Source organism: Alexandromys fortis, unplaced genomic scaffold (genome assembly GCF_014885135.2).
Source record: "Alexandromys fortis isolate MF-2015 unplaced genomic scaffold, M_Fortis_MF-2015_v1.1 scaffold_24, whole genome shotgun sequence".
Classification (NCBI taxonomy): domain Eukaryota; kingdom Metazoa; phylum Chordata; class Mammalia; order Rodentia; family Cricetidae; genus Alexandromys; species Alexandromys fortis.
In genome coordinates this window covers 3,179,208-3,192,852 of record NW_026067906.1, presented here as the reverse complement: position 1 = coordinate 3,192,852, position 13,645 = coordinate 3,179,208, and the positions used below count along the sequence as shown (strand labels likewise).

At 46.4% G+C, this 13,645-nt stretch overlaps 1 protein-coding gene across 4 annotated transcripts in view; it reads right to left on the bottom strand.

The window, feature by feature from the left end:
• Positions 1–12,775, bottom strand: part of Kitlg (KIT ligand) — an 85,084-nt gene extending 72,309 nt beyond the window's left edge. For 2 of the 4 annotated variants that reach the window (XM_050135500.1, XM_050135503.1), the window contains exon 1: positions 12,246–12,774. In XM_050135500.1, coding sequence (XP_049991457.1) covers positions 12,246–12,260 — 15 coding nt within the window. In that variant the 5' untranslated portion in view covers positions 12,261–12,774. Of the gene's footprint in view, positions 1–12,245 lie in introns of all 4 variants that reach the window. The other 2 variants (XM_050135501.1, XM_050135502.1) reach the window with 2 other exon arrangements.
• Between the last annotated feature and the right edge of the window lie 870 nt (positions 12,776–13,645).

Genomic DNA, 13,645 nt, shown 5'->3' with positions numbered 1-13,645 from the left:
GATCAGTGGTTCTCAATCTACAGGTGGTGACCTTTTTGGGGGAGAGGGAGTTGAACGATCCTTCCAGAGGGGTCACCTAAGACCATCTGCATATCAGATATTTACATTACGATTCATAACTAGCAAAATTACAGTTATGAAGAAGCAATGAAAATAATTTTATGGTCAGGGGTCACCACAACAGAAGGAACTGAATTAGAGGGTCACAGCATTAGGAAGGTTGAGGATTGCTGAGCTAGATGAAACTATGAGGCCTGGAGAAAGAATCTCATGTATGACGGTCTAAGTGATTGACAGGTTAAGATAAAAGCCTCATTCAGACTCTAAATCTCACTCATGTTCCTCTGGAAGATGGAGTTTATCAGTCAACACTACAATACAGAATTTGTCCACTATCAATACAGTAGGAAATGTGTGAACTCTGCAAGATTTCTTTCTATTTGCACCATTGTGGCTAGGGAGGAAACTAGGGCCCTTCACGGGCTAGGCTAGCGGTCTAACACTGAGTTCTATGCCCCCAGCTCTGCAAAAATGCTCGTCATACAATTCCAAGAAGGTTCATCACATACATGTTAGTCCTAAATTTAAAGGGGTGGGGGTGGGGCTTGAGTGGAGAGGGAAGGAACAAGGGAAGGGGAGGGAGAGAAAAAACAAACAAGGGGGGGAATAAAGGGAAGCTACAAAGTCTCATCACTCTGTTTTGGCTAGGGTTACAGAAAGGTTAAACCAAGTTAAATACATTGCCCAAGACCCCACAGCAACCAGGAGTCAGAGCCAGAGGGAAACCCCAGGTGCTCTAACACAAAAGCCACACTGTCCCCCCCCCCCCCCCAACGAGTAGGTGGATTTCTTCAGATGCTAAAACCGACATCTCTCCGATTAAAAAAAAAAAAATGGCAAGGAAGAAACACCCTGAATCAAAATGAGAAAAGGGAATATTGAGCCCCACCACCACCACCCCCAGTTTTCAGCGCCGGGCTTATGCATGTGGACTTCGGATACAGACCTCCTGGTTCATGAACCAGCCCCCCACCCCCCCACCCCGGCACTGCTGAGCTCTGTGACCTTGGGCACGTGACAGAAAAGGAACTTTGTTCTCAGTAAACTCTCTTGAGACTGGATAAAAGCTTCTAATCTTCCGTGGCTTGACAGTTGATTTCGTTAGGAAATGAGCCATCACTACAGATGGACACTCCGTTCCCGTTTTCTTCGTGCTAACGTAACTTCCCCCGGTGTTTGTTTATGCACTATTTCCTTTTTACCCGGCGCTGGCCCAAGTTCGTTCTGCGGGCTACTTCTTTGATTCATAGTCTCCTATGAGAAAATGTACGTCCATCTTCTTTGACAAATGGAGAAACTGAGGCAGGGGGCTTATATGAAAAAGAGCAGCCCATCTGCCACAGTCTATTCTGCTGAGCCTCTGCTCAGCCTGCCCTACACTACAAAGTAATTAGTTACATGGTGATACTGTTGCTAAGGATGCTAAAAACAACTGTCTATAAAAAAGTTATCACTTCGGGCATAGCGTTTGCTACCCAAGCACGAGGTCCTGAGTTCAGATCCTCACATAAAAAGCCAGGCACAGTGTTGCAGGCCCATAATCCTGGTGCTAGGTTTTAAATCTCTTACATGAATTGTATTGGGGTCTTTGCTGAATAAGCAAGGAATTCTAAAGTAAAGAACACAATACAAACAAAAATACAGACTTAAGACCCAGACATAATCATAAAGGCATTTCAGTGAAAGTTTCCTTATCTGATTGTGGCCATTTAAGATTGTCTTTAAAAAATATTATAGAAATAGTCAGAGAAAATTGATAAATGTAAGCTCTATAGCGCCCCTCTCTCTTTGCTGAGTTATCTAGAAGCATAATTTAAAAACATTTAAAAATCTGCTCTTTGCCTTTCAAGTACTATTTTATTCGAAAGATGCCAAACCCATCCAGTAAAATGGTGTTTTGACAGTTTGCAATGGGCCTCTCCTACAGCAGTCTGGAGGCCTGAGTATCGAGCTCCCATTGGAGAGTCCCGGAAATGGGGGGTTGGAGAGCTGCCCATGAAGGCCAGGATCCCTGACTTGCAGGCCCTGTTCAAACACAACCATTGACACTTGTGGACGGCACTGAGGAGCTGGCATCAAAGCAAATTTTCCACTTAACCGGAAACTTTGGCTCAACTTTGCTCTCGGGTTCCCTGGTTCAAAAAGACATGGGGGATGAGGAGGAGGAGGAGGGGAGGAGGAGGAGGGGAGGGTTGTAGGAGGAGAAGGCAGCAACAGCAGCCACTCCAACCTTACACATTACCTTTGTTTCCATGGCTGTGGAGTAAAGAAATTGAGATGATCAACTTTTAAGGAAATAAAGGTTCCTTTGGCCTTGGAGTTTCCAAGACTGTAGCATGTGGCCATGTGGCCTCGTTGCTTTGGGTCTGCACATCATGGTGGCATAGCAGCGTGGCTGAGTCACGTTCTCTTTGTGGTTGCCAGAAAGCAAAAGGAGGAAGGAAAATGGGGACTTGGGGGCTCCAGTGCTCCCTTCAAGAGCATGCACTAAATGATAAGGTCCTCCCTCTGAAGACTCTGCCACTTGCCAACAGCCAACAGCACTACAGGTAGAGAACCAGCCTTCAGCACCTTGCCGAGGGGGGGCACAGCAGTAGAGCACAGGTGGCGTCTCTGAGCAGTGTCAACATGGGTGTGTGACATCTCAGTGATTAAGAGGGATGGAGTCTTTAGAATTTAATAGGTGTGGCTTCCGGTTCTAAACCCCTGGACTTCCTAGCATTCTTTTCCTTGCTAATCCCAGGCAAATATTCTGAATCTTTCTGAACTTTGTTTATTTAATAAAACTCAGGATTGGCAAAAGGCAGGATGGTGGGGGTGGAAGGGGGGAATAGTCCTCAAGTCATTGTATTATGTACTTCAAAATATTTTTGCTTGGAAATCTTATGCAGTTTGTGGCTCAGTGTCTCCTTCCTGGCGAGTTCCACATATACTAACTTAATAACTAGTCTTACTAGCCTTACCCAATAAACTGCCCTTTCACTTCTTAGGCAGCTACTCCTCTTGGTACCTTTCACAGAAATGGTAACATGTGAAGTGCCAGTTGCCAGGACATCGGATAGTCTATCATTTGATTATCTCCATGGAAACGCCTACCTTGTAGTTACTTCTGTCCACTGGAATATGGGGATAGTAAAATACACAGAGAAAAAAAAAAACTAGGGGGTCACAAAGCCAACAACTGATAAAAACAAAGTCTTGTCCTCAGCTCTTGTCACTCAGGTGGGCTCCAGTAACAGAGGACATGCTCCTTAGTAATCAATGAATTGCCTACTCACTGAAAATTATGCCTATAAGTGGTGGCCGAACTAGCCTCTAGAGCTATGTACGTATGAAACGAGTAATATTTTTTTAATTTAGCACTTTAAAAAAAAGGAAACGTTTGCAAACAGTTGTCCAATCGTCAACAACCCAAAGCAGACACACATTCATTTCACTGCGTGTTGATTGAGCATCCACCATGAGCCCCTGTGCTAGGCAACGGTAACTATGACTTTCCGTCCAAATGCTCTCCCTGGCAGCTGTTGGCGCTATCTGAATCACTTTTGCTTTCTAGTCGGGGTTCCTGTAAACAGAATCTGTATCTCCACGGAACTGAAGAAGTCCCACGAATGTGCTTGCTGAGTCACGCTACATCCCTCTGGGTGACAACACCGGCAACATTGCAAATTCACGGAGGAAATGCCTGTGCCAGCTTCCTCGTCTGCATAAGGAAATTTAAAAAGGAATGGCATCTACCTCCCAGAAGAAAAGCTAAGTGAATTGATTATGGAACTACTTTCTACGAAGCACCATTTTGCCACATTTTATTACCAAACTGGTTAAATTTTGTAAAATGATGGTGAGAACTTTAAACTGGCTTCACATTTCAATACTTTACATGGATTATAGCATTTATACCCTTCAAATTGACTTATTTATTTGGGGGCATGTGCACAGAAATGCTAACAGTAAGTAGCCAAGTCAACTTTATACTGAAAAGTCTGTTATTTAAAATGTTGAAGTATATAATGGACTTAGAAAGAGCCCTCTGGCCGGGTGGTGGTGGTGCACGCCTTTAATCCCAGCACTCGGGGGGCAGAGGCAGGAGGATCTCTGTGAGTTCGAGACCAGCCTGGTCTACAAAAAGCTAGTTCCAGGACAGGCTCCAAAGCCACAGAGAAACCCTGTCTCGAAAAACAAAACAAAAAAAACAAACAAACAAACAAAAAAAAGCCCTCTGATTGTGAATGGTAGATTTCAAAATTAGCTGTAAGTATTAGAAACTATTTTTGAATTTTTAAATTAAAATTCTTCACAGTGAAATGTGTGTTTACTTGGAATAAAACCTTGCACCTTAGTAAATTACCAGACATAATTCTAAAAGCGAAAAAGAGGTTTCTACTGTTTCCTAAATAGAGTTAGGGCACAGATTACTGTGGCTTTTAAACATTATAGCATAGGCAAAAGGTTTTGCTGGGCGGTAGTGGCGCACGCCTTTAATCCCAGCACTCGGGGGCAGAGGCACGCGGATCTTTGTGAGTTCAAGGCCAGCCTGGTCTACAAGAGCTAGTTCCAGGACATGCTCCAAAGCTACAGAGAAACCCTGTCTTGAAAAACAAAAACAAACAAACAAAAAGGTTTAAAACACTCTCCTGGGGAGAGCTTAAATTAAAAAAAAAAAAAAAAAAAAAAAAAACCAGCCAATTTCTAATTGGTTACAAAAATAAAAAAACTATGCGAATTGTATTTCTACACAAAATTAACTTCACCTTGATATTAAAAGCTTCACATGAATCATCGCCTTTCTAATGCTCATGAACCTTGCCTAGGCCCTTGATGACTTCGCAGCTCAGCCTCTATGTGACCACCTGGAAACAACAGCCACCTGTGCTTCCTCTGTGAAGCTGCAACTTCCAAGGGGAGAGACCTGTGTGGCGCTCCACCTAGCAGGATGCACCAAAAAGGTCTCCAGTGAGGCCTGCCGAGCACAAGCTGTTGACTAGTGTCCCGGATCCAGACAGAAGCAGCCACAGAAGTTTGGGTTGGTGGTGAAAACTGGGAAGGCCTCATGTGTTTATCGTTTCCTACGCGCTCAAGTGTGAGTGTATATAGAAGCCTAAATAATGGCCTGGCGCAGGACTCCTGGGCTTTGTTTCGCAATCCCTTGGGCTTGGTTTTCTAGATCATGGTATAAACTATTTTCTATGCACACATCTCTACTCTCCCTTCCCAGGACTCAGCCTGCTACACTCCAGCAGCGACTTGAGTTTTAACTGCATAACACACAGTACCCAGGAGGCAGCAAGACCTTTAGAACAAAACAGCACATATTCTCTCTTAACTCTGTTCTTTGAAACCCAGGAATCGGTGTGTTTTCATAAGGTGGTTGTTGGGGGGCGGGGAGAGGACACCCCAGAATACAGCAGAAAGCTCACCACTGTAGAGTATCTAGGGACACTTCACAAGCATCCACCACTAAATAGTTTTGCAGGTCGGCAGCAATCTCGTCTATATGTGCACTCAAAGACACACAAGCCATCATGAGCTGTGATTCGCCCAGGAGTTTAGTAAGCACACTGAGATGAAAAAAGGTCATTTGCTTCAGAGAGTCCATGTATATATCAAGGTGAAAAAGAATTTCTAAGCACCCATGGGGCTTTTGTTCCTAGGATGAACTCCTGGGGGCAACACAATTATATGTGTGCAAAGCAAACCCCCCTGACTGCCCCTCCTCCCCGCCTCCCGGCCAGGCTGTGGTCTTCTTCCCTCCAGGGTTTACCCAGGGACATAGTTACACAGCAGAGATGCCCTTTTGCAAAGATGACCCAGGCTTGCTTTTGTAAGCGGGGGACTGTGGATGGATGGGTTTCTCTGTGCTCTTTTCACGCCCTCTTTCGCGGTCACCCTAGTGAGCAAAGGCATTCTTTGCAAGGCAACGAGGAGATGTTTCAGCTGCCGTCTGTGTGCAGAGAACACACACACAAAAAAAGGCCACCTAATCACGCCCCTCCCGACAAAACCGGGCTCTAATCCACAGCCCTCAAGAGAGCCAAGCGGCGCCAGCAGCTACAGGTGCAGCCTCGAGTGTGAACCGGGCATCCCGATAACCAAAGGACGGCTATTGCTGTCTTTGTTTTTCAGTTGTCTGGAGTAGTGCCTCAATTGTGAACTTTCTTTTTAATAGGCAACTCATTACTCTCTGGCAACACTCAGAATTGAGCATTGTAGCCGTGGCTATGCACAGTTTTTCAGAGGAATCTCTAGTCTCTTGGCGGCAGGACGGTCCAGCTGACGTTTAAATATTCTGACGTCCACAAGGAGAATCGTGGCTTCTGACATCTGAAGAAAATCTGTTGCCAGCTATGCGTCCTGTATCTAGTATTAGCCAAGGAAGTGAGGTGGACGGGGACTGCTCTAGAGGCACTCCGGACCCTGGTAAATGCTGAGGCAAGCAGGGACTTGGCAAACATCACTACAGAGCAAGCCTTCCCCCAAGCCTCCCTGTTCTGTCCATTTCTATAGCCGCAGCTGCTGCCCCTCACCTCCACTGTCTTCTCAGTATTAACTCATGGATGCGACTCAGGGATGCGGGAGACTCAGTGACTTGTCCAAAGTCACATACCTAGAGACAGATGAAAGCACACAGCCCTCCCTCTGGTTCTCTCTACTCATGCTTTCTGCCACATCACCAGGTTTGTCTTTCTGCTTTCACCCCCATACAGATGTTGGAGTCTGGCAGGACGACACAGAGAAGCATGACCTCGAAAACGGACGTTGTGGGACTGTCTGTCTATTTAGGAGTCTTCCTCACTCACAGAACTCAGAACATTAGAAGAGAGTGGAGGTCTTCAATTAGAAACATCATTCTTGTTTTAGAGAAATAACAAGCGGTAGGTGAGATTCCTAAAGATTAAACCTTAATGTCTCCCAATACTGCACTGTATTTGCACTGAAGCAATGACTACAAAAATGTCAGAAGTAAAAAGGAAGCTCCTGCACCATCTGGTTCAAATTTCTCTCTTAGAAGGATTTTTAGAAGAGAAGGGATTTTAGAAGCAAAGGCACAGAGAAGTAGCCAGCCCTACTCTCCCATCTTTCAGATGAGGAAACAGTTTTGGAGGGGGTCTGAAGATTTCCCAAAGTCACACAACTCAATATCCAGGTTATAAAAAGAACACAGGGGCTGGAGAGATAGATGGCTCAGATGAATAGAGCACTGGCTGTTCTTCAAAAGGACCCAGGTTCAATTCCCAGAACCCGCATGGCAGTGCACAACTGTCTGTAACTCCAATTCTAGGGGATCTGACACCCTCACCCACCTACACGCAGGCAAGACACCAATGAAGCAATATAAAGAAATTTAAAAAAGAAAAGAACACCAGAGTCCCCTAATAGCCAAGGCAGTGTGCTAGTCTAGAAGCAACCAGCAAAACACAGCCCAAAGGATACAGGCAACACAACAGTCTTCCCTCGGATGACACACATCATCCTTCTGGGGGAAAAAAAGAACCAGGAGGCCTAATTATATGAAAAGCGCCCCACCTTCTTTTGTTTCTGGATAGACAGAAATAGGTAGGGAAGGATAATGATAATGCCAGCTCTAGCCCCAGTAAACAGTGTTTCAGTGTGCCCATAATTAAGACAAAAGGCAGCAGCAAAAAACAGCAGGGCAGGAGCCAATGGTTTCCATGAAGCAGAGACACAACAGCCCCGAGTGCCCGACTGCCGGGCACAGCTACTGTTCAAGCATCCCATTTGGGTGTTCTCTCTCACCACAGGGGAGACTAAGACCAAAGGCAGAATTGCTCCAGCTGCAGCTGATTCACTTACTTGAAGAGATAACAGATCTCTACTCAGAGATTTATAGCCCAGTGTCTTACCCTGATTTACAGATGGCAACGTCGCAGAAGTTGAGAAAATGGGGGGGGCATCCCCAAACTCATAGAATGGGGGGAAATATCACCAGCTGTTGCCTGGTAAGGAGGGGATGAATGTACAGCCTCGCTGAGAAGAGCAATGACAATACACAGAGAGCAAGCTGACCTTCGTCTTCAGGACGACAGGCCCTCAGACCCAATGATGAACTTGGCACAAGTACATAAATTGAAGAGTAAATCAAAGGAACGTGTGTCCCCCCAGTATTTTCTGGATCCCACTCTAGTTCTCTCCTTTACTTTCGACTTGAATGAAAACTTGAGAGCTTCCCATCGGCAGGTCCACGCACCATCCTGGAGTCCGGGCCTTCCTAGTTTGGTCTGTGCTAAGGACAACTGACAATCAGAAGTCAGCTTGTAATGAAGGCCAGGCGCTGAATTAAAGGATCCGGATTTAGAAAAGCTGGCTCTCTGCATTGCTCCTCAGAGGTCATTTTCCTCTGGCTTTTAAATTGGCGGGAAGGCAATTCCCTTCAGACAGTAGTTAGAGTGAGCTACTGTTCGGGGACAGTGACTGTCTATCCCCTTTAGTCCCATCAGCCACCATCTGAGAAACATCTTCATAACTATTTCACTAACATCACACAGATTACAAAACGGAAATCCCAAGACGCCGTTTGCCTAAGGTCATTTGTCTCCCCAGTGGTAAAACAGGAATTAAAGCCTAAGCCTCTCACAGGCTAAGCCTAGAGTCCTCCCCTTAACACGTGTTTGAGGTGCTCCACCAACTGGGAGACAGAGGAAAAGGAACTTAAAAGAAACTTCCAACCCTGAAAGAGGAGCTATTTTGGCAGGGATTTCATTTTCAACCTTACTTAAGGTGGCAGTGAGATTCAGCTCACCTGTCAGCAAAGAGCAAAGGCTCACTCAGGATTCGCTATCTTCACATCAGCAGTTAGGGACATAAATACAATTTAGCAATTTTAATTGGTTTGGCACCGACTTTCAGATTCCCATATGGTTATTTTCCCTGTTTTATGTTAAATGTAATCGACTTCGCACTTGAGCCTCAAAGTCTTGGCAGAATGTATCAATTAAAAGCTGCATGAATTAGGACTACTGGAAGCACACACTGCAAACTGAGTGACTGCAGGGACGAGATTTTAAAATGCTCTTTTAACAAACACGTTCACGTCCTATATCGTAACTGCCACTGTCACCCGCGTGACAAATATCTCATACACGGAAAGAGGGTATTTCTCTAGTATCGTAAAAGCTAAAATCCTATGTGTTGCTTCCTTGGGAGCTTCAGTATTCTAGCCCTAAAATAGACCCTTCCTCATTGTTTTCAAGACAGACCTTTCCTGTCTCAGGATTCCTGACATCCACAGCACCCACAACTATGGAAACCTGTAGGGGACTAAAATGTAAGCACACAACAGACAAAAGCATGAACGCAGCAAGCTGACCACACCACTGGCCTTGCAATATGGCCTCTCAATTGTAATGCATCGTGTTAGGGTCCTGTGTTTTTAAAAATAGCTGCTTATTGAGAGCGGTACAGTGTCTAAGCCAGAGTCACAGTTTTCTTTAGATACCGTAAATTCATGCACTATGGGGGTGGGGGGAACAAACACAAAGAGAAACTTCAAAAATACAAAAGACCTTCCTCATTGCAGATTTAAGACATAATTTATTGTCCTGGTTGCTCAGCATGACGCTGTGTGTACTTATTTTCCAAATACTGAAGTCTATCACTGGTACTAAGTAAATCTAAGGGTCATCCATCAAGCCCCAAGTGGCTGCTGATGGAATTTTCACACTTATTTAGTTTGACTGAAGGCTCAAAATGCCTGGTGTCTCCACAATTCTTGTCAAGCTGTATAACTTAGATTGAAATCCTTTAAAGGGTTATGATTAAATTCTTTTATCACTTATTGGGTAACGAGAGCATACAGAACAAGGGGGCTAGAAGGGAAGTTGGTATTGTTCCTATATTGACAGTAGAGTATTTAATAGATTTTCCTTCCAAGCAAAGATAACATCCAAAATTAAAAAGAAGAAGAAGAAAAGCCTGGCTTTCTCTTAGTGTCCGGTTCCCTATACCATGCCCTTACACAGGCACAGCTGTGCAGAAAATTTCCTTGCCACTCTTGGATGAGGAGACTTGACTACCGGAAAGAGAATCTAATCCCTTCCTTCATTGCCGTGGATTATTTGATTGATTTTGTGCTTTTTTTTTTCTCCCCAGTGTCCAATTTTTTAGGAACAAGAATGTGAATGGCTAGAAGTATCCTTAAAGGAGACCTTGAAGGCCATTAGAGGGGAGACAATGAGCGCCTTCATTCAATGAGAGCACTCCCCTCTTTCTGCCTACAAACCCTTCAGCAGCAGCAGCAGCAAGTTCCCCCCAAGGGCCTGCACTTTAACTTGGTCCGAACAGGTCAAATTTCTAAAATACTTAAGTCATCTCACATGTCTCTGGTCGGCAGCACTGAGTCACCCTTTGCCACCGGCCACAGCCTTTCAGGCTGGATCTACCTCTTTCTGGTTTTCAATGGAATTATTCCATGTAATCCTATTTACACAGCCATTTCATCAAAGCGAGAAAGGCGATTACAGAGCTCTCGGCGCTTGTTTTGCAAAGAGGGTGCAAGGATCATCAATCCTACTGAGTCTCAGAGTGACTCCGTAGCCCATTGCTGGGCTTTGGCGTGTTGGACATTAACCTTGTCTGTCTCCTGTTTTCTTGTTTAAATAAGAAGGTTGGGGCTCTCTTCCGGAACCAGAAGCTGCTCCATTCGGAGCTGCCACCATTATTCATGGAAGCAGATGCTCTTATAAGAAAAGAAATTGGTACCCCACCCTTGTTTATTATTCCACAAAGCAGAAGGCACGTACACCAAGCAAACACAGCAAAACTTTTCTTTGTTGCAGGAATTGTTCACATCCCCATCTCAGAAGCACACTATGGTGATCTCAGGTGTGCTGCCTTGGGTAAAAACTAACCTGCAGGCAGGGGCGGATACCTGCCATTCATTTTTCTTCTCCCCCCACCCCCCCCCTCACTGACTCAGGGAGAGTGTTCTAGGGAAAACACTGGAGTATGCCAAGCCATGCTCCCTTCCCTGTCCCTTTCCAAGCCCAGGATAGGTGCTTTATTCTTGCTGTGTCCTAATGGGTCCGTCTCCAAGCCTAGCTATCTATTTAAAATAAAACGTCATAGGAGTAATTTAATTAATTACTTGCAACACACCGACGTCCTGATCAATGCAGCAGATGAGTACAAACCCTCAAATCTCATTCCCTTCCGTACATTTCAGAAACTGCAATCACCCACAGAAGTGAAAGAGCTGCTTTACCCAACCTGCTGCAGCTAACAGAACAAATCAGAAAGGAAGAACCGTGAAGAGGTAGCAACCGCCAAGGGTAAAAAAACTACAGACAGGAATACTACAGTAGCTCTTTCTAACCCCGAGCCAGATCTGTGCGTCAACGAAGAAAAGACATAATTGTACCCCCCGGGCAATGTTTTATGCATAAAGCGCAATTTAGCGACCCCGGGCATTATCTCAATAACTATCCTTAGGAGGTGCACATTTAGAAAAAGAAAGGAAAAGGAAAAAAAAAAAAAAAAGAACTTTTACTGTTTTGTAATGGAAGAGGGCTTCATGCAGTGTGGAAGTACTACAACTCCATCTAGAGCTTTCTGAAGGGCCCACCCAAAGCTGTGAACCCGGCCGACTTCTCAGGCTGCCAAGTTTTCCCCGCCTGCCGGGCAGGTTCTACACCCCGCCTGGCGCTGCCGCCTAGGAGCTCAGGGTTGGCTTCACTCCAGTGGCTGCACCCGCGTCCGCACCGCGTCCCGCGCCCACCTGGGGACTGCACAGATAAATCTGACTGCGAGAGCGAGCGAGGGTGGCGCGTGGGAAGCTGTTTCATAATCTCCCCGAATCCGCGGGGAAAGACCTCCCTCGCTAAAACAGCCTTCCCTGTGAGAAGTCGAACTCCCAGGCCAAAGAGCGAAGCCAGCATCTGCGGCTTGCGACTGACAGCTCCAAACTTCGCAGCTGCGGCTGCAAACTTGCCACCGTCTCCCTCTCACCCTTGGCGCTCCCCAGCTCCCGGGCTCACCCCTAACCCCCGCAGCGGGGAGGCTCGGGCTCGCACACCACGCCTGCCTCCCCCGCACCTTCCTGGCTGGCTCACCCGACGGGCGCAGCCCCACATGGCCCTGCTGCCGGTCCCAGGGCACGCTGGGCTCCCCAGGGCTCCGGGCGCGATTTTCTTGGAAAGGCTTCGAGCACCTCCCGGGCGTGCCCTACTCACTTGTGTCTTCTTCATAAGGAAAGGCAGCGCTGCGATCCAGCCCAGGCAGCGGTGTGGCGACTCCGTTTAGCTGTTCTGGTGCTCCAGCATATTGCACGAGCAGCGGCTGCAGATAGTCCCAGCATTGGGTAGCCCGAGCGCAGCGCCCTATCCTCGGCCGTTGCTTTCCCGCGACACTCCCGGTCCCGGCGACAGACAGCAAATGAAGCCCGGACTGCTGAGCCGCCAGCGCTTTTTATATATACAGCTCCCTCCTGCCCGCCCGCTCGCTTCGGACACGCCTCCTTCCCTTCCGGAGCCTCGGGGAGCCAAGTAGCTCGCTCCGGAGGGAGGGCGGGGATCGTCCCAGAGGTTCGACCGATCCGGCCTCGTCCGTCCGTCCCCCGCCTGGGTCCTGGCCAGAGTCCACTGGGGCGAGGGGCGTCTCAGTGGACTCGATCGAGCAACCTGCAGCAGTCGCCCGGGCAGCGCGACCCAGATCTGCAGCAGGCTCACCTCGCACCGCTTGGGGACTGCGGTTCCACCCGGCGCTCCGGGGAGGGTCTCAGCTCCGTCTATCACCGTGAAGCCTCGCGACAGACTTCACCTGGTTCTGAGCAAAGACTTCTCCCCGCCCCGCCTTAGGGAAATAGAACCAACAGCAAAAAAAGTTTAATTACAATCTATGGTTTAGCCAGTGTCTTGGCCCGTCTCTCTTTCTTCCCCCCTCAATTACTTTAGTGAGAAACGTATTGAGTCAGGGTCAAATGTTACTAAAGGAGATGTTTCCGAACAGTTTACTACATACAGCGCCTTTTGAAAACGAAATTGAAAGAGATTACTAAATGTGCGAGCTGTCCTCACCACAATGGTTTTAAAGATCCACTTTTTGGTTAGGAAAGTTCGTAAAAATCGGAACGATAATGCAATGGTCACCATTATGCGATGGCTCAGTTATTACGTACTAGGTGTTGTGTAAGAACTATGCATAAATTATCTCTTTAAATCTTTTCTATGGACCTGGTGCCTGCATATGTGTCCCATTTTACAGATAAAGAAATGGCCTCAGGAGGTTAATTTTTCCAAATAGCCAAGTAAGAGAGTTATGATTTAAATTCAAAACCTTGTATATACTGCCTTTAAAAAATGCCAAACAATAATATTCTTGATTTTCCAAAAGCACTTCAATATTTTTAAGCGCAACTGGGGGATAATAAAGAAGCATCTGGTAATTCTTATAAAGAAAATATTGAACCAGCACCCCCATCAGTAATCATTTGGAGCAAGCGAGCCGTATAAATTTAGGAGTCCAGTCGTTCTCATAAGAGAGGAGTATTCCAGACTTGCCTTGATTGGCTCGGTTGTCATTGTTAAAAAACGAATGTGCCAAAGTCACTGTGTTACTTGTCGACAGCAGCTGT